Here is a 21,595-nt window from a genome sequence, read left to right as displayed (position 1 = left end):
TCCCGCGACCGGATCCAGTCCACTTCGCCCCTGCCTGAAGCGGTCGTCCGACCCCACGGGGCAGCCAGAAAAAGAAGCACATTTTGAGGGTTGAGGCGGGGAATCGCGATCAGATTGGAGATCCGGCGGCGTCGATTGGCCGCAAATAGAGTTGATGCGGGGGATATCGCTCTCCCCCGCGGAATTCGCCCTCGTTCATTCCGTCCTGCGCTCTCCCAAACACCTCGGATATTCACCGTAGCGACTGCAGCTGGCAGACGCGGTCAGCGTGATGGAGACTGCCAATGCAACTAGCTCGCGGTCTGATAAGATGAACCTGTTCACTTACTCAATTGGGCTAGTGGTTTCATGTCGTGCGGACAGCCTCGCGCTAGGCCGCCCCTCCCACCTACATTAGGCGGAATGCTGCCCCGTCACCTTCGTGTTTGACGACGAGGATTTAAAGCTGTAAGGATCGCCAGTACTTCAGCAGGAGCTTGTTCAAATTTTGACGATTTTGCTCTGTGTGTATCGCAGTGCAGAATACCATGGCTTCTTCGAGTGAGGTCTACGATTATATCGTTTGCGGGTAAGTCCAATCAGCTCCATTGCACAGTTGAATTGTTTTGAAGCTAACTTTGGAACTGTTTGAACAGAGGTGGCACATCCGGATGCGTGGTGGCTGCTCGTCTCGCAGAGAATCCGGATATTAAAGTCCTTCTCATCGAAGCGGGTCAACACAACCGAGACTTGGAGAATGTACACATGACAGGCGGGTACGCTGATCAACCCCCACACACAACGACGCAGTGCTTATTGAAATCCCTAGGTGGTCGAACAACTTTGACTGCGAGACCGATTGGAATGTAGTTACTCCTCCGATGCCTGGCGTGGTCAATAGGCAGGTAAAACTGAGCCGTGGCCGGTTTTTGGGCGGATGCAGTGGCTGTAATGGCACGCTGTGCATTCGTGGGAACAAACAGGACTACGATGATTGGGGACTGGATGGATGGAGCGGCGAGGACTTTTTCAACTACATGAGGAAGGTAAGTATTTCAATTGCCCACAACCAACGCAATAGAAACGTGGGCTGACAATTATTACAGGCAGAGACATTCCATCCCAAATCCTGGTTCAATGCCGACAAAGAAAGTCATGGCTACTCAGGACCATTGCATACCGAGCCGCACGACCTTGCACCTATCTCGAACCTTCTCATGGACTCATTTGTTTCAAAGGGCATGCCATTGAACCATGACATGTTTAGCACTGGAGACGTCGCGCAGGGCTGCGGACATGCGCCACGCACTGTGTACGAAGGTATTCGGACGACGGGCGCAGACTTCGTTACCAATAAAAACAACCGGGGCAATATCACGATCCAGACGGATACGACTGTGGACAAAATTATCTTCACAAAGCAGGGAGATCAGACTCGTGCGTCAGGGGTTGCGACGAAGTTGGCCGACGGCAGCTCGAAGACTTTCTCAGCTCGCAAGGAGATCATCGTCTCCGGAGGAGCATACTGCAGCCCTGCCATTCTCCTACGATCCGGAATTGGACCCAAAGAGGAGCTGGCGAAGCACAACATCTCATGCACTGTCGACTCGCCGGGCGTGGGCAAGAACCTGATGGACCACCTAGTCAGTCAGCGTGCAGCCCAAACAGTCAATTCGAAGATCTACTAACCCCCTGTAATTAGATCGTCTTCATGTTCTACGAAACCGAAAAAGCAGGCCTCACAAACGATTACCATGTCTACCACGGCGACAACTTCGACAAGACCTACGCCGAATGGAAAGAGAAGAAATCCGGCTTCCTCTCCACCTTCCCCTTCGGCGCCTTCGCCTTCGCCAGAATTGATGACCGTCTCAAGGACGAGCCCCTCTGGAAGAAAGCCCCTCGTCTCCCAGGCCGAGACCCCATGGGCCTCACTCCCAACCAGCCGAATATCGAGTTCTTCACGACGGAATGCTACGGTGGTCCGAAACAATACGATCAATTCCCGATTAACCAGCAACATGCCTTCTCGATGATTGCGGAGCTATTTGCGCCCAAGTCGCGTGGCTCGGTTACACTCAACTCGGCGGATCCTATGGAGAACCCCATTGTCGATTGTAACTACCTGGCTGATCCGATGGACTTGTTGGTTCTCAGTGAGGCATGTCGATTTGGTAATGAAATTGTTATGAATGGTGCTGGGACGAAGGATATAGTCAAGGGGTCTTGGCCGCCTAACCTTAACCACCATACCTACAAGGCCAGGGAGGAGTGGGTACCGTACGTCAAGGAGCATGCGACTACTTGTGAGTTCGAGCCTCAGCATACTTTTTTGACTGTTACTAACGATCTTATCAGGCTACCATGCCGCGGGTACGTGTGCTATGGGCAAGAAAGACAACCCCCCTCGCGGTGTTGGATGAGAAGATGAAGGTCCGTGGCGTTACTGGGCTGCGAGTCGCGGATTGCAGTGTTATGCCTACTCTGCATGGAGGGCACACTCAGATGCCGGCTTATGGGCTCGGAGAGAAGTGTGCGGATCTCATCAAGGAGACATGGCGCATGACTGGCCACGTTTACAGTCGGATTTGAAATCTACCAACTTATGACTTTGAATGATTTTGTACTAGATGGGCAATTACAGTCGCAGTATACGCAAGTGATTAGATACATACCCAGTTCAATTCATAAGGCTACCTAAAGCTTGTGATAGAAAAATAACCCGACCAGGGTGAGAGGAAGGAACAAAGTAAGCATACAGTAAAAGAATAAGTTTTCAAATGCAACACCCATGTGCTCTAAGCCGGATCCAGGACGAACCTCTCTCCAGGCTGGACCGACATGCCCGTATCTCTCCAGTTTTGCTCAAGGGTCCGACTTGTGTGCCGACTGCGAATAATCGTGACATGGTTTTGAAGACGGACCACACCCTTCGACGGTATAAGGGAATGGCGATATTCAGTATGCACTGTGAGGACTTGCTGAGTGACATCTTCAGCCCACCCCACTAAGAACTTGTTGATCCCGACAATTGATTCCATGACCAACGAGGGAAATTCCCTAAGCTCTTCTTCATATTTGTGCGGGAATGCCTTGGGCACAGCAATGTCTATCGGAAGACGCCAAGTCTCTCCTGGGCGGAGCGACGGGATTTGATACATACTAGTCGTCGGCTCTATCTGGCACCCTGATCCAGAGGTCAAGAGAACCTTGACATTCAAAAGCTCCCCGGGCCGTATGCCACAACGGATATGTCGCATCACCCTGGCAACTCTCCGTACAAAGTGGTTGCCAGTGTATTTTGTTTGTCTGGTGCCAATATCATAAGGAATATGCCATCCAGGCTGGGAGTTGGCATGCTTCAAGGGAAAATAAGCGTGAGGAGTGATAGTGTGGAAGCCAATAGCTTGATCAACCCAAGGAACTTCTAGGCCGGGATAGCGTGTTGCAGTGATGAAGAAAATGTGGCAGAGGGCGGTTCTGGAGCAGGAGCTGAAAATTTTGGACACTTGCTGGATAGCCTCCCGGATAGGAGGCGTTGAGTCTTTGGTCTGCGCGCGGTTGGCGAACACATTCAAGGCAGATCGGACATCGTCCACGGAGTGAAAACCCAGTGGAAGCAACAACTGAAAAGAGTTGGTTGCCTCCCCATCCACGTAGCCCACGGCAATTCGATCCAAATTAAGAGTTGTGTTCTTGGCCAGTATGGAGGATGCCAGATTGTATTGTGTCAGGGCCTGTGGGCTGACAGATAGGTCAGTTAGTGGGAGGCCAGTCAAGTTCAGGCACACTCACAGATTGTCGAGGAGGATGATGACGTCGAGGGGCGCAAGGACAGATGACTCGGGTAATGGAACAGAGGTGACATCGCCGGAGACATGGATCGAAGCCTGCAAACGTTCTGCCCCGAAGCCGATTTGTGATCTGTTCATGGTCATTTCTACATCAAGAAAAGCGACAGGCAAATCCATCGGACAGATGTACTGCGAGTTCTCCCGGGGCTGATGTCCTTTCGAAGACTGTGTTATTTCTGGGGGAGGATTCATCTCAACAGATGAAGTATCTGTACCCATGAGCAGGTCTGGTAGCGAAGCCGTGTACGACCCAGAGCTCCATCGGGTTGTCAAGATATGGGACTTCTGACGCTTGAGTTTCTTGTCCAGCGTTTTGAACTTGGTAGGGGTATCCGGGGCCTGGATATCCAGATTAGCGAGTGAAATCGCAGCGGAGACAGGAGTCTTACCATCGAATCGTTGAATGGATCATCCATTGAGCTGTACTGAATATTACTCGTTGCCGGTGTGTAGCCTCGTTCATGCTGCCTCTTTCTTGCAACTTCAATATGAGACGTGGCACCTAAGGAAGGTGTCCTCGTTGAGGAAGCCTGATCATCTAGGTTGATGCTGTGGACGCTCGTGGATAGCGAAGAGGATCGGCGAGGGATCCGAGGATATGATGGAGGCGAGCTCACACTTCGGCTGCGTGCGACCCCGATCCTTTTGGCAGTGAGCGGCGTTGACGCGAGATGGTCGGCCATGGTGGACGAGATGCTTTGGTCTAGAATTGTGATCGACTTCGAACAGGCTGCTCGTACTCCAGCGGCGACTCAGAGGACTCGGTGCCTTGACCGTTGCCACTCTCGAGGTCAGAGTGGAGGCGCTTCTTCCTGCGGAAGCGTTTCTGGCACGAGACGCACGAGAAGCACGAGAAGCTTCTGAAGCGGCCGCTGCAGTACTCAGAACAGGCAAGGGCGATGGCGACGGCACAGAATAAGATGACGACGGGAACCAGAACTAACGCAATAAGTAATGCAGAGCTCTTGAAGTCAAGAGATAAAGTATCGGGCATTGTGCGAGAATGATATGTGCATGCATGCAAACAGAAGAAACTGCTGGACGGATGAGTGGAAAGCCGGGCTAGGGCTAGGCTGCCGGCCGAGCTGACAAGAAGGGAAGGAGCGAGATCGAGTTCTAAACTAGCATTGGGTATATCGAAGGCAAGCGCGAGCATCACTGCATCATTATTTATGTACGTTGGCCACCGATGCCATCATCTCCTTCAACGAATTCAAAGTCGCGTCGTCCAACCTCGAGAATCGTATCTGATTTCGGGTCAGTGCTGTTGAATCCAGTTTTCTTGCGAGAGAGCTTACCATGTCATCCGTCCCTCGAGAAGCATTGCCAAACAGCATTGGTTCCGAATGACTGTTCTCGATTTCGGCCTCCACTCGACGAGCCCAGATGCCATCCCAATGCCAATCGCCAGGGAGCCGAGCCTGCGGGCTTCCCTGCTTCACATGGCCAGGACTGTGTCCACCTCTTCGATGAGCCTTCCACGCGTGCCACGCCCCCGGGTTCCCTGCAGCATCAACGTCCAACGAGTCCAATACCTCCTCATCATCGAAGGTTGACCTGATATACTCCAGAAGCTCAGCGACGGGAACTACCTTCCGAGGCTGAGCAAATCGATCTGCAGAGGGGACTTGGGAGATTCGAGTGGTCTCCTCTTTGGATTCTGAGCTTTCTTCGCCCTCGACCGGCTTGTCAGCTTGCGAGGTTTCAGGCACGCCCGAAAGTTCTTCGTCGTTCGGGTTCATATCATTGAACTTTGTCCCTTCGGCACCACTGGCAGACAATGTGCCCGCGCTTTTCCCGCTTACATTCCGGGACGATGCTCCAGATGTAGCACCTTTTCGGTCTTCCCTGCCAAACCAATGCGGGAAGCCATGGCGAAGGCTGAATCCACCTGGGGGTAGGCGTTCATCGTCCGTCGCGCTGACTGGGTTATCGCTCGCGGAGTTGGTGCTGAAGGTGTAGGTCGTGAGCGGCACGATCAATGGGTGGAAAATATCGGTTGCGAAGGTGACGAGGGGAGGTAAATCGGGATAAATGTCGGGGAAGCGGATTTGAAAGCGGAGGACAGCAGACGCATAGGGTCCTAAGACGGAGGGCATTCAGGTGAGCAAGAAGCAATAGATCAAATCAGAGAAGTAAAACTAACCAGAGCGGACGAAAATAACACCATTCCAAAGCGTGGGGTCTCCAGGCGCGAGGCTCACATAAACCCCTGGCGGTGCGGCATGCCGCAAACTGGCACTGCGGGGAGGTCAGTTTGCAGTCCCTTAGGAAAGAATTGAGAAAGCTCACAATTCCAGATGCAGCTGCTGCCGCCGGACCGACGGAATGCAGGGTAGCCTAGTAGTCGACATGACTGTGCGAGGCGTTCGAGACGTTTGGAGGACGTTCGGGAAGTTTGGAGAATCCGGGGCCAGCAACCACAACAAGTCGCTTATCGTCTTATCGCACGGCTCCAACCAATCTGCCTGGAGGATTTGAAGCTTCAAATTTGACATCCTAAGCAACGATCGGAGTCGCTATGTGATGTTTGCAGACAGGAATTTGCAAGGGAGCCTCCAGACCAGTTCTGAAACTTTCATGATGCTCAAACATGAAGTTTCACTAGGTGGCGTGGACATACTCCACGCGTCGTTACTCGAGCCGCCCAGCGATCTGCATCTTCAACCAATAATTGACCTTCAGCCTCACAGAGCCGAGATCTTCCTCGCTCTATGAAAAGCGCACGACTCATGGGAAAGCATGCAGCATCCGTTACCGGCCATTGGTCTTGTTATCAGGCAGCACTCTCGATTGAGCCACCGCACATGTGAACCACCACGGGTTGACATAATTGCAGAATCATCATGCATCAAACTCAACGCCTATCTACTTGCAGTGCCAGTCTATCCAGATCTATGCCTTGTTTTAACAAACCCAGATGAACCATTCCTTCGCCAACGCCCTCATACACGCCACCTGCGATTCCTTCAATCCACCACGCCGCCAAATTCCCTACCGCAGCTCCGACTCGCCCCTCGTTGAGTTTACAAACTGCCGACCCAATGTTGACGCCACTTTTTCCAAGACCATCTGCGGCATCCAGAGTGGTAGTCACAATACGCTCCGTGATGCGATGAGACCGCTCGTATTCATAGACCTGACGGAGAAATAACTTGAAATAAGGCAAGACAAACCGGATCAACAGGAATATTTGTACGATGGTCGAGGCAAGAAGTCTATGCAAATACGATCTCGATGGCGGCGAGTATCGTCTCATCTCTACTTGTCCTTCTCGACGAGCAAGCTGTGACAGTGGCGTGGTCGCTATGGACATCTTGACTGGTTCTGGCAGCCGATGTTGTATCATGGTTGTCTCTTCAGTGCTCAAGTCTGCAGGGAGCGCGTCGAGCAGATAAACCAACGCATTCATGTAAAGGGACCGAGCAAGCCGGCCGTCTGCCTGTGGTTGCTGCGCTTCATAACCGGCACTTCGAAGAAGATTGAACGCTAAGAGAAACAAGGCGTCAGAGAAACGAGCCCAGCTGGAATTGGAATCGTCAGGATCTCATAGTTACCTGGTACAACTCGGTTCCACCGCAGGCCAGACTCGGACTCGTATTTCGCAGGGAGGCCAGCCTCCTCCGTTCGAGGACTGTCCGATCCAGGCGATCCAGATCCAGAGTCAAACGAGTCTAGATCACCACTTGCGGTTGACGGCCGTTGGGCCTCTGTGGCGGCGATTTCAGCGAACTGGCCATGGCAGGGTAGATATGGTTCGGACGATGAGGCCAGCCCGGGACGCAGAGCCCCGCTGGACACGCCTTCAGTATCAGGCTCAGCCCTATGAGACGAGTACAGCCGAGGCAGCTGACGGCGAATAGATGCTGGGATTGGGAGTAGGGGTAGTCTGGAATACTCCATTCTTGGGTGACTTGGGGCTTCGGACTGGAGCAAGCGGGAGCAAGTGGAATCTTGTCGACATCCCCGAGAGTGCAGGAGTATGGAAAACGGCCGCGATGACGTGACCGACAGATAACGGTCCTGCGGCAATTTTTCTTGCATGCTGCAGTTTCACATGCTAGCGTTGGCGCATCTGATATGCCGATAAGCCCCGGGTGGGGTGTCTGAAGTTAGTGTCGATCGGTTGATTTTTGCTTGTCAATGCGAGCATGATGAATGGACGGTCGTGGATGTATATCTTGAGAAATCGGAGATTGCCTCAGCGCGTGTTGTGAACTGGCCTCCTGGAAAAGACAACTGCCACGTGACGCCCATGAGTGCGGGCCATCAGGTAATGAGGGTCTTCAGTCGAGTCCACTCTGGTCCGATTACAATATCGAACGCGCTGTCAATTGAACAAAATACCGAAGAGAATGCCCTGGATGATAAAGCTCGGCCGATTCTATGGCTCGATAACTATCGAATGATATGTGCAGCTGACTGCTCAGACACATCCTATATTCACATTGAGAACATCTGATGTGCTTCTGCACTACAAAAGGTTCTAGTGGTTACCCATGACGCAAATGGAGCCTAAAATGGTTATTCTTGACAGGTCAAGATGAAGATTCTTTGTCTCGATTCCACGTCAGTCCGTGTGTAAACCGTCCGAGATACGCCTGAATTGCTACGGTCTCGGCGCCTGGTCAAAACATCCTATTCGCCACTTCAACACCCTTTCAGATCAATCTGTGATTCTTTCGTCTAATTTTAAATCCCATATCAGTTTTGCTCTCTTGCAATGTCCCCATTTCTCCCCCAACCCAACAGCTGTAAGGTGCCAGTTTATGTCCGACAAGACCGAAGTCTATACCGGACCAACAAAGTAAAAAAAGAACGCAAGAGACCAATCGAAGCCATGAGAGTAAGCAATTCCAAATGCTTTCAGTCAGATGCTGGACTTGACCAACATGGGTTGCCTATCGATACCAGTAGGCTATTCGATTCTTGTCCAGTCCGGTTCGGCGGGCGGCTCTGGCCGTGGTACAATAGGGCTCGCGACCCACTGCAGCATGGTGGATTGGTGAACGCCAGCAGGCCATCCTTCACCCCAACGATTCAACAGATTCCGCATAAGTAAAATACTAACCACACGTCACTCACACGTGGAACCGAGGATGTGAGTTATAATATTTTAATCAAGAGGTTCATATTTAGAGATTGGAATGCGGGTTTATCCTTTTCCTTTTCCTTCTTGTACATTACGAATACATTATCGTTGTTCTTCCTCTACTACTTCTACCGCACATTTACTATTCACCTCAATTTGATCTCCCTACCACGGGAAAAAATCCCATCAAAATGGCTGGAACCGAGCCAGAAGATCGAAAATCGCACATTACCGAGCAGCCGATTACGCTGCATAACTGGCACCGCCACGTCAACTGGGTGAACACCACGTTGATCTTGATCGTGCCTATACTTAGCTGCGTCGCTGCACTCTTTACTCCACTGCGGATTCCCACAGCTCTTTGGACTGTTGTATATTATTTTTGGACTGGATTGGGGATCACTGCAGGCTACCATCGCCTTTGGTCGCATCGATCATACGAAGCGTAAGCTCCTCGGATCCCTCAAGATTGTGTCTATACTAACGAAGAATCGGTTCTATCTAGTGGCTTAACTTTACGAATTTTCCTTGCCTGCGTCGGTGGCGGTGCCGTGCAGGGCTCTATTCAATGGTGGAGTAGCAAACATCGTGCTCACCACCGATGGACCGATACTGTCAAAGACCCCTACAGCGTACGGAAGGGACTGGTATACTCTCATCTCATGTGGATGGTGTTGAAACAAAACCCCAAGGAACGCGGTCGCACGGATATTTCTGATTTGAATCAGGACCCTGTTGTCGTATGGCAGCACCGCAACTATGGCTTCGTTGTCCTGACTTTTGGCATGCTGTTTCCGATGTTCGTCGCCGGGCTGGGTTGGGGAGACTGGAAAGGTGGTCTGGTTTATTCGGGCATCTTGAGGTTCTTCTTTGTCCAGCAAGCGACTTTTTGCGTTAACTCTCTCGCTCATTGGCTGGGCGAGCAGGTGAGACCTTACCCTTCCCTTCGAACTAATTAGTTTGTTCTTCATGCTGACATGGCTAGCCTTTCGACGATCGCAACTCGCCTCGTGACCATGTCATCACTGCTCTTGTTACACTCGGCGAGGGCTACCATAATTTCCACCACGAGGTATTTATCTCATTCCCCTCCGTCCCGATTTCACCAAGAAAAAGAAAAGAGAGCGGATCGCTGATGGTGCCTGTAGTTCCCTTCCGATTATCGCAATGCGATCGAGTGGTGGCAGTACGACCCAACAAAATGGTCCATCTGGATGTGGAAGCAACTGGGACTGGCATTCAACCTGAAGCAATTCCGTGCGAATGAAATCGAAAAGGGTCGCGTCCAACAATTGCAGAAAAAGGTGGATCAAAGAAGAGCTCGCCTAGACTGGGGTGTTCCTCTAGAGCAACTCCCAGTCGTTTCATGGGACGATTTCGTTGCCGATGCACAGTCGGGCAAAACCCTTGTCGCTATTGCTGGTGTTATCCATGATGTGACCGATTTCATCAAGGAGCACCCCGGCGGAAAAGCCTTGATCAGCTCTGGAATCGGTAAGGACGCGACGGCTCTTTTCAATGGTGGCGTATACAACCACTCTAATGCGGCTCACAACCTCCTGTCGACAATGCGGGTCGGTGTCATTCGAGGTGGAGGCGAGGTGGAGATCTGGCGACGGGACAGAACCAAGAAGCAGAATCTCGGTACATCATTGTGAAAACGCCGATGACATTCGGCTGTGCAAAACTATGGCATCTTACACTTCCGAAGCTTCCAGTGTTTCGGTTGTAGGCCTTCGACTTCTTTTACGAAAATCAGATTGTCGGGATATCCGGTGCCTGCCAAGACGGAGTAATTTAGGCGGTTTCTAAATGGGACAGTGTATATTTTAGTCCCATCGCTGCTAGTACTAGTGTCCACTGGCTGCATTTGGGAGCATCGATATGATGAGGCCTCGGTTCTTCCCACCCCGGTCGCTAGTGGTGTGACTTCTTCATCCCCGCATAAGCTTTTTGTGATGCTTAATTCATTGTTCTCCCAACTTCTGCATCGACATTTCTCAATTGATCTCTGCTACAATTAAATTCTCCGAGCTGAAAAAAGCCATGAACCTGGCGGTCACTTTTCCTCGCATGCTTGGCCAGCTGCCATGCTACCGCCCATTTGATGAATCCAATTATCGCATTGATGTGCATTCCCATGCAATTCCATCTGGAGGCAGGCAATGATCTCGGCAGGCTTCCTCATCAAGAATGGATCTTTGTATAATGATGGTGCTCCTGTCGCAGATTGGACATTGGACTCTCATGTCGATGCCATGGACAAACTGGGAGTGAATAATTCAACTCAGCATTACAGCTCCTGGAGTTGCTTTTGTCAAGGACGCGAACAAGGCTAAATCCTTAGCCCGAAAGATCAATCTCAAGTTGCATGAATATACGCAAGCTTACCCCACTCGACTTGGATCCATGACATTGAGAAAAATAAGAGTATATACATCGAATATGCAGAAGACATTGTCAAGTCGTCAGCGCTGCCACAATTTATCAATGCGGGATTTAAACAAGTACACTAGAGCCATCACTCTTCGAGCATCCACAGGTGTTCGCGCCGGCTGCGACCTGGGTGGGTGTCCGAGAATAGCTGGGTGGCACATCGAGTACTGGGTTCCGGTCGAAGAAGTTACGTGGTCGGAGAAGCAGTGTCATCGGCTCAGCAGGCATGATGGGGTAGTCTTCCGGTGAAGGGAAGTGGGTCAGACCGAATGTGTGCCAAAGTACGACATCAGTGTTATCGATGGAGCAGTTGGGACCTGCAGCCTCAATCCACGCCGGAAGGCCTTGCGAAGGCTCGCCGGATGTCTGCGGAACGTGTCGACCAGCAGGGTGGATTTGGTCGTCGGAGTCTGTAGGGGTCAGGCGTTAGCGAGTGATACAATAAGTCGCGAGGCTGGAAAGATGAAATTCCGAGGTACTCACATTTGGTAACGTGGACTGCGTGTCGAGCGAATCCGGCCCGTTTCCAGACCAAGCCACCCTCCTTGGGCAGGAGTGGTGGTACCTCGCGGCTGACGAGCTTGTAGCAGACAGGCTTCTTGCTGTGGGTGTTCAGCTTGTTGGTGTTGGCCATCTCCCATGTGCGGCTGGTGGAGCCGTCATAGTCAGACATTGCTTCGAGTGGTGTGGTGAATTTGGTCTTTTTGGCATAGAAGGCGTTGCCATATGGGTTCTCTGCGCTTCCAACCTCTCCAGGTCCACGGACTGCATCAACTTGAAAGACAGTATTGTTTGGTCCGTCAATGTTGGGGTCAACACGCAGGCAGAAGAGGTGCTGGTGGTTGTGGGCATTCACGCCGGGATATACCTCAGTTCCCCAGCCCTTGGTATCTTCGCCTGGGTTGAGGGAATAGGTGTTCAAGATACCCGTCAACTTGATCTCAAGTTGGACGGTGCCATCCTGGTGGAAGATCCAGTACACACAGTATTCATAGTTGGCAGCGGTGAAGATGTGAGAGATGATCAGCTTCCGTCCACGAGTGACCACAATGGAGTCGTCACGGAAGTCAGTGTGCTTGTAAAGGATACCAGCATCTTCCTCGTGAATGCAAATTGCGTTCTTGATAATCGTGGATGCCCCAGCACGGTTCACAAAGGCTGCATCCATGTAGTGGATTGCACCCTTGCAGTCGCAACCAAGTGCCAGACTGTTCGTCATATAGCCACCACCGTACTCGCCCAGATCAAATGCGTGCTTTCGCTGATGGGGGTGCTCGGGGTTGCCATATGGAACCACCATCTCTGCGAGCGAAAGTCTCCAGAAGACAGGACGCACATTGCCCTTATCGTTGAATGTGATGTTGTTCAGAACGATTCCTTCCTTGTAATTAAAGCCCACATGAATGTTCCAGTTTTGCCAGTCAATAATGCGACCATCGACCTTAAAAGAGACGCCCTCCGGCTGAGTGATGTGAATGGGCTTGATATCATTGCGGTATCCACCCTCCTTCTCAATGGCCGCCGGGTGGTAGTTGTTCGGGGGTGCTTTGCTGAGTGGTCTCCGGACAGGAGGCACATCAATGTGAATTATTCGCTTCTCCTCCGCGCTGTAGATGGGGCAGAAATCCAACGGGTAGGTATACTGAGAGTCATCGGGGTGAGGGCGATAGTACATGAGAGCCTGCTGGAGCCGAACACCAGTGCCAAAGCGCTCATCGTATCCAATTGTCCAAGCTATACATCGAGCCATTTGTTAGCGAGATATAATTCTATACTCGGATGTCGAGAATGGCTGGAACCCACGATCACAATACACCTTGTGCATATCCTGGGGAGGAATGCCAAGTATCCCACATTGCTCGATGACTTTGGGGTCTTTTCGCACGACATGCTCAACCTCCTGCAGATCTTCCATCGTGATCAAAGGCTGGACATTTGGTGTGTGCTTCCACTCGACAATCTTGTTCTCGTTCAAATCCACCACACCATCGTACACTTTGCCGCCGGGTGCAATAGCAACTACATCCGCCGCACGAGTTGGCCGCTTCGCTGTCTCGGGGTTTGCGAGCCAGGCCATCATCTCCGCCTTGCGCGGCTCGTATAATGTGACTGCATTGAAATTGACCTGGCCATGTTCTTTGCGAATGAGAGCGACAGCGGCATCGATCTCGGACGTGGTCAAGGGATCCAATGGGTGAGGAGGGGGCGCTGTGGCGCTGACCTGGTAAGTCAACTGCTGGAGGCGATCGAGAACCATTCCGAGAGGTAGCGATCTATTAGACGTTGGTGGAATCGAGATGGCTCTGCTGGATATAGATCGGTCCTGGAGAGGGGAAGATACGCGATATAAAGCAGACGATGAATAAACACAGGTCTCACCGACTGCCGGCGTCCGTATTTAACAACTGCCCCTCACATCCCGCAACGGCCTGCAGCAGCATGATTAGATAGTCGCATCTGCTGTCCTTGTCCGATCGTCGCGGTGTGTGGAACATGGCAAATGCGGAGGCCGGATCCCTTTGCCCGATAGGGACTAGCGCGGTATCCTGCATCGCCAAAAGGGAAACCTGATGCTTGCGAGCGATAGACGCGAGTCCGAGGTATACCTTGAGCTGCTGCATAGTAGTCATGGATATGACCAGTGCGATTCTTCATGTCGGTTCATCCGGTTGCTCTCGCGAGACTCGCATCTCGCTGCTCAATACGGACAGGAAGCCCTCGTAAGGAGAGCACCAATCTACGCACTGCACGAACGTGATGCAGAGCCCGCTCTCCGCGTTGCCGCTGGGAAGTTGGGAAAATAGCGTGGACTTGGTACTTCATGTTTAGTAGTAAATATAGCGCTACTGTATGATTTTATGTGATGGAATAAACAAAAAGAAGTCCTCTGCGTGAATGGATGTGACAGTCCCGTTTTAACTAAACTCCTGGTCTAGTATCTACATACAGCAAAAGCAATATGAAACCAGACCGAAGTGAGAACAGGTAAAATTCATCGAGACCGAAACGCCTTCCAAATGTAAAAACAATCAAACACAACACCTGACACCCCCTGATCCACCGAACACCTTACAGACACAGTAGACCCCAAAAATGGAATCTATGCAAACGACAGGTGAGAAAAGGCGGTTCGAAAATTCATAAAAAACAACACGATGCTCCCGCGCATATGTACATCATCAATAATCGTATCAAGAGCTCCGTCGGTACAAACCCATCTATCCTCAGATACAGGTTGTCCTAGCCACATTCTGCCCAGGTATCATGACTTAGCAGTGTGATAGTTGCTGCCTGGGGTTTGGAAAGGGTGCTGCGGGGTGTGGGCAGTCCCAATATATGTGTTATTGGGAGTACTGGGAGTTCCGGTGTTGGTCGAGGCATAAATTGCGGCGCTGTTCATTGGGTGGCTAAGAGCAGGCATCTGTCCGTTCAGGCCCCAGATCTGGCCCGAGTACTTGTCGGCCTGGATCTTGCCGTTGAAAACGAGCTGGCGCATCTTCCAGTAAATTTCACCAGTGACAAGAGAATCGGAGCCCGCCTGGTGAGCGATGCCAACGCGCTTAACGCCGAGTTCGTCTGCAATGTCCTGCAGACCGGACTTTTGTCCGAGGGACTGGATGATCGTCATGGCCTGGGGAGTAAGAGGGCTGTCATTGACAGCGCCATTGCGGCCGGCGTGCTTCATGAGGTATTTGATGTCGTAGAGCGAAGGGAAAAAGATGGTCAGGAGCTTGTGGAAGTATTCCTCGTTTTCGGGCAACGAGGTGCAGAGCATGATCTTCATCAAGTATCCGAAATCATAACCCGAGTGGAACGAAACCCAGTGTACATCGTCCAAGAGCACCAAGCCGGAGCTGATCAATAGAGAGCCGAATTCGAATGGGTCGATACCGTTCTTCTCGTGCATGTTGAAATCAATGCCGGATTTGGCAAGCATGGTGGTTGAGTCTTGAGCGTACATGTCGGCTTCCAACGAGAAGCGAAAGTTGAACTGCCATGTGCAGGGAGCGGGGATTCCGTAGGGCTGTCCGTTGGCGTCGGTTCCGGAGATCGGGGGGACTTCTCCATTCTCGTTGAACAAAGTGATGCCGAGTTGAATCATCTTCAGCAGATCGACGTTGCAGCGTAGAGTTTGGTAGTGGTAGTCAGCTTTGTTCGTGAACTGGCCAATCGGACGGGCGACGATTCCCGGGAACTCCGTATCCTTCCTAGTTGTTAGAATCAGGAATATATTGTGACAAGCAGAGGGACCCGACTTTTGCGGACCGAATCCCTCGACTCCGTCACCTTAGCAAACGACCACAGAGTACTTACCATGCTGATGTAAGGGTATTTATCCACCAGGGATCGCAACACAGCCATTTCATGCGCCAAATTGTGTTTCCACACATCTCGGATCCGCGATTTGACGGCACCTGCTTTAGAGTCGAGTGCCAGACGTCCATCGTGTCCTTGGTGAAGCTGTTGTTGCTGCATTTGTGCGCCCCGCGCAAACCCCATCTGTGCTGCATGGCTTGCCAGGCCGGTACCCCCGCCATCTGCGCCAGCGCCAGCAAAGCCTGCAACAGACATGCCGTTTGCTACGCCAGCGCCAGAAAGTGTGAACGGATTCATGTTCGTGTTCGGATTACCCGCGAAGCCGGGGTGGCCACCCAGCGAAGGGGGGAGGAGAGTTGCCGGATTGGGGGTGGTGTTGAGACTGGAGATGGGCTTGTTGAAGAGAATAAGGAGCCCCTAGGGCTGATGACCCGTAACGACCGACGGGTGGTGGCATTGTCGGTATTCGAGTCGCATGGAGAGAGTGTTCAGGTTCGACCCTCGAACGTTTGGGCGGGAAGAGCTACGGCCGCTGCCGTATCGGGACTAGCGCGGATGGCAGCGCGCACCGCCTGCAACTCTGAGCGTGCGAGGGTGCGAGGTTCACCTCCTGCTCTTCTTCCTCATCAGATTCACCTCAACCCGCCACAATGCCTGCTCGGAACCCTACCGGCTTCGATATCAATCAGTTCAAGGCTGCGGCCTCCCCGTCCTCCATCTGGGCCAAGCGGGATCCCTGGGCTCGCAAGTACGATCGCTCCCGCCAATGACTGTACCTGGATTTGCGATTTGATGCTAATCTACGAATTAGTGAGGCCTGGCGCTATACCGGCCCCTTCAGCCGCTGGAACCGCTTCAAGGGTCTATTCCCCGGTCTCGGAATCGCTACTGTCGCCTTCACTGCCTACTGCGCGTACGAGCACTTCTTCCTGAAGGATGACCACCACCACGGTGATGGCCACCACGGCGAGGCCCACCACTAAATTGCCATCCCGGAGCAACGAATGAGAGAATCGCCGGCCGACCGGCGATTTCTTTGAGGACGAATACCCCACCAGATGAGATGCAGCCGTCTCATCCCGACAGAGGACCGAAAATTGTTATGTTTCGATGGCGGCAGCTGCGGCCCCGTCAGTTAGAGAGGGCGTCGAGTCATTGCGATGATACTGTTGTTTTTCGCCTCGAGACGTGGCCTGCAGATGGCGCTTTGGGTTGATTTGTCGGATGTACATAGTCTATGTTCAATTACTAAGATGTCTTCTTTACCGTTTTCACCTACAACCCACCCAATTTTCCTCACTGTCGACCCACAGAGTGGACTTTCAGAGAACTACCGGAGATTTTGAACAGTTATCGCAATTGGCCATAACAAGTTTGACATTTTAACCATGAATATGGTAACTTTCCCTTTTTCTATTGGTGTAACATGATATCATAAATCGCATCCGATCTCCCCCGCATTAACAATCGGGGCAGCTTTTCTATATACTGTCAAAGTTCCCAAACATACTCTACTCATCCTCAAACACCAGAGAGACACCGTCATCTCCAGCAGTGACAACGCGTTTTCCATCAAAGCCCTGGACAAAGCCCATGATACCGCCAGCCTGCTCACCATCCTCGTTTTCAGTGACACCCATGTGTCCCTTCCACTCCTTCAGGAGACCCTGACCAGCGGCAGTGGTTCCGCCGCGAGCATCCCACCGGCGGACGATACCATCCAGTCCGACGGAAGTGAGCAGCCATGACCGGGTCTGGTTAGCGGCACCAGGTCGAGCAGTAGCAGGAGCCCGGCTCTGCAAGAACTCAACCTTCACGACGGCGTTGCCCTCGTGGGCCTCCTTGACATGGCGACGAACAGCGAAACGGTGGGCAGCGTCATACAAAGCAATTGAGCCATCCACGGAGCCCGCGGCCAAAAGAGTCAGCGGGGGCTGTGAGAAAGACAGGGTCTCGATGCCATCTGACTGAGCCTGGAGATCAGCCAGAATGGTACCAGCAGCAGAAGCAGTAGCCGACTGAGCGGGAGCCTTGCCCTTCGCAGCCGGCGCGCCGCCAGACAGTCGAGGCAGGCCAACGACCTTGATGCGACCCTCGGCACCACCAACAGCGGCAATGCCACCGCCTGGCGAGACGGCGATCGAATACAGACCACCGTCGACGGCAAATCGCTGGTCCTCCGGGGTCAAACCAACCACGGCATTGGTACCGGCGGATCCGGTAATGCCAGCCGCAGCAGCGGCTCCAAACACATCATAGACATAGAAGCTTCCATCCTCCGAGACAGTCGCGAGCATGTTTCCATCTGGTGTCCAGGCACCTGCCGTACAAGACGCGGTGTGTTGGAAAAAGGTGTGAATGATGGTGATAGGTGAAGAATCGGTGTGGTCGATACGGAAGACCCAAGCGCTGCCGTCATTGGCACCCATAGCCACGACATTGCGCTTCTCCTCATTTCCCTGCTGGTAGGGGCAAACAGCCACCCAGTTGATCTCCTCTACCTCCTGCGCCTCAGCCACGAAATCCCATGCAAAACCAGTCTTCTGGGGCGTGGAGTCCCTCCATGCGCGGAGCTTTCCGTCCAAACCTGCGGTCACGACGTACTCGCCGGCAGGCTCGGTGAAAGCCACAGCATTGACGGTGTCGGTGTGTCCATCTAGCTTCGTGATAGGCTTGAGCGACTCGCGCTCGCGGGGCTGGGGGTTTGATTCATAGCTCGAAGGGAGAACAGGCCGCTCAGCGGGGGTCGAGTCGAAGATATAGGCGGTGTCGTCGCCAGCACCGGTGATGACAATGTTGTTGTGGGTAGGATGCTGCGCAACGCAGAATACGGAGTCGTTGTGCGCGTCGAAGTGTGCGGAGGAGTCGTTCTGGAAGGTGATCTGTTCCTCAATTTGCATGTCCTGGTCCTCGTCTTCGCCGTCTGACTCCATGGGGTGGTCCTCGTCGCGAGTGAAAATCTCCTCGGCCTCGTCGGCTCCCACGAAAGCATCCTCTTCCCCTTGACGGTGGGGATCTTGCGATGACATCTTCCAGGCGCGATTGAAGCTTAAATTTTGGTATGGTTGATCGAGATCTTGAGAAACGGGGTATAGCGGTGAATTTTTCGAGCAGAAGTCTGTAGAAATTATTTGCCTCTTCAAAATGAGTCAGAGCGAAAGAGGCAATTTCTCTCGTTGGCCGTAATCAGTGGAAGTTGATCGAGCTGAAGCTGCAGCTTTTTTTTCTGTCGTCCTCCCCCGCTTAGAAATCCGCAACCCCCGCGGGAGACAAACATAGCAAACACGCTTTATCGGCAGATCCATTGCTCCGCATTTCTCCAGTTGTACGTTGAAGTCTCCGAATCAAGCTGCAGAAGCAGAAGCGCGGGGAATGTTCGTAGTATGTGGTTCGGTCCCAAAATGCCTTCTCTAAATTTTGCTTCTATGCGGAATCAAGTGGCTTTCGGTAATTTCTAAGGAAAATGCCGCATATCCGTGTTCTATTGACAATGTATACTAAATAATTCTATGGATCATAGACGTACCCATTATTCAAGTCTAAACTCGCTAGAATTTCACGCTCAAAGCTTGGAGCCAGCTTTTCTCCGCGCCTCCTTCTCCTGGTCGCGGATCAGTCGTCGCAAGATCTTACCGCTCGGGCTCTTGGGAACCGCATCAACGAATCGGACTCCACCCTTTAGCCACTTGTGGCGGGCCTTGTGATCCTCAACGTGCCTCTTGATGGACTGGGTTACCACAGCATCGTCGGAGCTGGCAGACGGAGACTTGACTACAATGGCCTTGGGGACCTCACCCGCGGCCTCGTCGGGAATGGCGATGACAGCCACATCGGCCACGTCGGGGTGGGCAAGGAGGTGAGCCTCCAGCTCGGCGGGCGCAACTTGCAGACCCTGTTTCGCGCAGATGTTAGCTAATTGTACGATTGCGACACGTCAATTCTGCCACGTGCGACGTACCTTGACCTTGATCAGTTCCTTAATGCGATCGACAATGAAAATGTGCTCGGTGCCCTTGGGTCCGCGACGAACGACCGCTTCATCTCCCGTGCGCATCCATCCGTCTTCAAAGGTCTCCTTGTTGGCCTTTTCGTTGTTCAAGTAGCCCAATACCACACTCGGTGATCGGACAACCAGTTCGCCGGGAGTGTCGTAGCTGGTAATTTCTTGGCCCTCGGGCGTGATGATGCGAGCTTCAAATCCGGGGACAAGGCATCCTGAAGAGCCCAGCACAATATCCTCGGGGTGGGTTGAGCAAACCACAGTGCAGGTCTCAGTCAGACCTAAACATTGTCAGTTTTGGACCGTGTTTATGGCAAGATGAATGCTTACCGTATCCTTGACGAATGGCAACGCTGGGGTAGATCTTTTGGAAGTCGGCCGCCGTCTCCATTCCCAAGGGAGCTGCACCAGTGAACAGGGTGCGAACCGAGCTCAGGTCGTACTTTGAGCATGTCTCATGGCTGCGCAGCATGTTGATAATGATCGGAGGAACCTAGTACATGTAGTCAGCAATCAATTGCGCGATACTTCGATGATTTACGCGACAACTCACCAGGAACAAGCCTGTGATCTTGAAGTTTTGGATAGCAGCCAGGTAAGAGTTGAGCTCGAACTTGGGAAGAACGATGGTCTGGTCACCACGGTAGGCACCTGCGTGGCAAATGACAACGAGCGCGTAGATGTGACTTTGCGGCAGAAGACCCAATGAAATTTCCGAATACGCCGGCCGGCCATCTCTGGGCTTCTGGCTTTGACGATAGCTCTGCTCGAAGGCCTTGATCTGCAAGGTGTTGGCAATCACATTGCGGTGGGATATCTTAACACCTTTCTATTTTTCGACGATTGGTTAGCTGGATCTCGCCGGATGAATTGTTGTCTCAGGAAAATTCCTACCGGTAAGCCTGAAGTTCCGCTCGAATAGCACAGGAATGCAGTGCGTCGCGCGCCGTCGCCAGGTCCCCACTTCAACTCATCCACGGGTGGGAGGGACTTGCCGGCCTCCAGAATGTCGGACACGGACTTGAACTCCTTCGAGGGCTGGGCGCTTCCCAGCATCGCTTGTGGGACATCAATCAGGTAGATCTTGCTCTTGGGCAAGCCAGCCAGAGCAGCGGCTTGAAGGGCCACGGGCAAGAGGGGAACACAGGTGAAGAGGGCCTTTGCGCCTGAATCCAGCAGCTGGTGTTTCAATTCGGGGGCAGAGTAAGCCGCATTTGCCGGAGAGACCAGACCCCCAAGTCGGTGAACGGCCCAGAAGAAGGGCAACGAGTCAATCTGCCGAGATTCCACACGGTTAGCTTCAGAGTTCTCATACCGGTGTGGAAGTCGGACGAACCGTGTTGACGCTGAAGACGGCCAGCGTCTTGTCCCATTCATTTCCTTGGTTTGCCTTCCAGCCGAATTCCTTCGCCAGCCCGCGGGCAACCCAGTCCACTCGATCGACCACCTGGCGTGAGGAGTAGGTCTGGCCGGTGAGACCGCAGGTGTAGGGGTCGCGAGCGTGGTCATGAGACATGCGGCCATACTTCTCATTGAGCATGAACTCGCTGACAGGAATGTGGTCGGGGACGTGGCCCAGCTGGCCGAACTTGGCGTGGGGCAAGAATACCATGGTGAATTGGAGATTGTCGTGCCTCGGTCTATGTGGAGTGGAGGAAGAAAAGAAAACGAAGCTGCGAGCTGCGACTTGCAGGTGGGGCTGGGAGCAAAGCACGGCCGATTTATTTCTCGGACCAAGGAGCGCAAAGGGGGGATCTCCAGCGAGTGCTGAGCTCGAGGAATGAAGAAAGCGACTGAAGAAATGGGCGTCGCGGGCCTTTTTGAAGGTTAAGGGGTATCCGGGGGAGGCGTGCGGGGAAGAACCAGCCTTCCACGCCGAATCTACATTCTATCCTCCACCACAGCGGCGTGCAGCCG

General features: G+C 52.6%; 11 protein-coding genes across 11 annotated transcripts; 3 read left to right on the top strand and 8 right to left on the bottom strand.

The window, feature by feature from the left end:
* Window positions 1–527: 527 nt before the first annotated feature.
* Window positions 528–2,402, top strand: N7532_007914 (GMC family oxidoreductase; the record flags this gene model as incomplete). The annotated part of the gene is made up of 6 exons (XM_056620406.1): window positions 528–568; window positions 636–755; window positions 809–1,025; window positions 1,086–1,622; window positions 1,682–2,285; window positions 2,338–2,402. 6 exons carry the CDS (start codon window positions 528–530, stop codon window positions 2,400–2,402), a joined length of 1,584 nt encoding a protein of 527 aa, XP_056471212.1.
* A 375-nt stretch (window positions 2,403–2,777) lies between these two features.
* On the bottom strand, window positions 2,778–4,516 carry N7532_007913 (uncharacterized protein; the record flags this gene model as incomplete). The annotated part of the gene is made up of 3 exons (XM_056620405.1): window positions 2,778–3,723; window positions 3,775–4,172; window positions 4,223–4,516. 3 exons carry the CDS (start codon window positions 4,514–4,516, stop codon window positions 2,778–2,780), a joined length of 1,638 nt encoding a protein of 545 aa, XP_056471211.1.
* Window positions 4,517–4,536: 20 nt separating this feature from the next.
* N7532_007912 (uncharacterized protein) lies at window positions 4,537–4,827 on the bottom strand (the record flags this gene model as incomplete). Its single annotated transcript, XM_056620404.1, has 1 exon — window positions 4,537–4,827. One exon carries the CDS (start codon window positions 4,825–4,827, stop codon window positions 4,537–4,539), a length of 291 nt encoding a protein of 96 aa, XP_056471210.1.
* A 172-nt stretch (window positions 4,828–4,999) lies between these two features.
* On the bottom strand, window positions 5,000–6,187 carry N7532_007911 (putative ubiquitin-conjugating enzyme; the record flags this gene model as incomplete). Its single annotated transcript, XM_056620403.1, has 4 exons — window positions 5,000–5,080; window positions 5,132–5,916; window positions 5,980–6,074; window positions 6,126–6,187. The coding sequence occupies 4 exons, from the start codon at window positions 6,185–6,187 to the stop codon at window positions 5,000–5,002; spliced, it is 1,023 nt and encodes a 340-aa protein (XP_056471209.1).
* Window positions 6,188–6,690: 503 nt separating this feature from the next.
* N7532_007910 (uncharacterized protein) lies at window positions 6,691–7,736 on the bottom strand (the record flags this gene model as incomplete). Its single annotated transcript, XM_056620402.1, has 2 exons — window positions 6,691–7,322; window positions 7,391–7,736. 2 exons carry the CDS (start codon window positions 7,734–7,736, stop codon window positions 6,691–6,693), a joined length of 978 nt encoding a protein of 325 aa, XP_056471208.1.
* A 1,380-nt stretch (window positions 7,737–9,116) lies between these two features.
* Window positions 9,117–10,583, top strand: N7532_007909 (acyl-CoA desaturase; the record flags this gene model as incomplete). The annotated part of the gene is made up of 4 exons (XM_056620401.1): window positions 9,117–9,370; window positions 9,431–9,851; window positions 9,911–9,997; window positions 10,074–10,583. 4 exons carry the CDS (start codon window positions 9,117–9,119, stop codon window positions 10,581–10,583), a joined length of 1,272 nt encoding a protein of 423 aa, XP_056471207.1.
* An 841-nt stretch (window positions 10,584–11,424) lies between these two features.
* N7532_007908 (peroxisomal copper amine oxidase) lies at window positions 11,425–13,618 on the bottom strand (the record flags this gene model as incomplete). Its single annotated transcript, XM_056620400.1, has 3 exons — window positions 11,425–11,771; window positions 11,845–13,095; window positions 13,165–13,618. The coding sequence occupies 3 exons, from the start codon at window positions 13,616–13,618 to the stop codon at window positions 11,425–11,427; spliced, it is 2,052 nt and encodes a 683-aa protein (XP_056471206.1).
* A 1,005-nt stretch (window positions 13,619–14,623) lies between these two features.
* N7532_007907 (CCR4-NOT core DEDD family RNase subunit POP2) lies at window positions 14,624–16,135 on the bottom strand (the record flags this gene model as incomplete). The annotated part of the gene is made up of 3 exons (XM_056620399.1): window positions 14,624–15,565; window positions 15,676–16,060; window positions 16,110–16,135. The coding sequence occupies 3 exons, from the start codon at window positions 16,133–16,135 to the stop codon at window positions 14,624–14,626; spliced, it is 1,353 nt and encodes a 450-aa protein (XP_056471205.1).
* A 193-nt stretch (window positions 16,136–16,328) lies between these two features.
* N7532_007906 (NADH dehydrogenase [ubiquinone] 1 beta subcomplex subunit 3) lies at window positions 16,329–16,661 on the top strand (the record flags this gene model as incomplete). Its single annotated transcript, XM_056620398.1, has 2 exons — window positions 16,329–16,426; window positions 16,490–16,661. 2 exons carry the CDS (start codon window positions 16,329–16,331, stop codon window positions 16,659–16,661), a joined length of 270 nt encoding a protein of 89 aa, XP_056471204.1.
* A 528-nt stretch (window positions 16,662–17,189) lies between these two features.
* Window positions 17,190–18,707, bottom strand: N7532_007905 (WD40 repeat domain-containing protein; the record flags this gene model as incomplete). Its single annotated transcript, XM_056620397.1, has 1 exon — window positions 17,190–18,707. The coding sequence occupies one exon, from the start codon at window positions 18,705–18,707 to the stop codon at window positions 17,190–17,192; it is 1,518 nt and encodes a 505-aa protein (XP_056471203.1).
* Window positions 18,708–19,240: 533 nt separating this feature from the next.
* On the bottom strand, window positions 19,241–21,290 carry N7532_007904 (acyl--CoA ligase; the record flags this gene model as incomplete). The annotated part of the gene is made up of 6 exons (XM_056620396.1): window positions 19,241–19,570; window positions 19,637–19,959; window positions 20,009–20,171; window positions 20,232–20,507; window positions 20,573–20,953; window positions 21,015–21,290. The coding sequence occupies 6 exons, from the start codon at window positions 21,288–21,290 to the stop codon at window positions 19,241–19,243; spliced, it is 1,749 nt and encodes a 582-aa protein (XP_056471202.1).
* Window positions 21,291–21,595: the final 305 nt, after the last annotated feature.

This window comes from Penicillium argentinense (genome assembly GCF_028826775.1).
Source record: "Penicillium argentinense strain IBT 30761 chromosome Unknown utg000009l_segment0_segment0, whole genome shotgun sequence".
Classification (NCBI taxonomy): domain Eukaryota; kingdom Fungi; phylum Ascomycota; class Eurotiomycetes; order Eurotiales; family Aspergillaceae; genus Penicillium; species Penicillium argentinense.
Note: the sequence above shows the minus strand (reverse complement) of the source record. Positions and strands in the feature narration are given on the sequence as shown.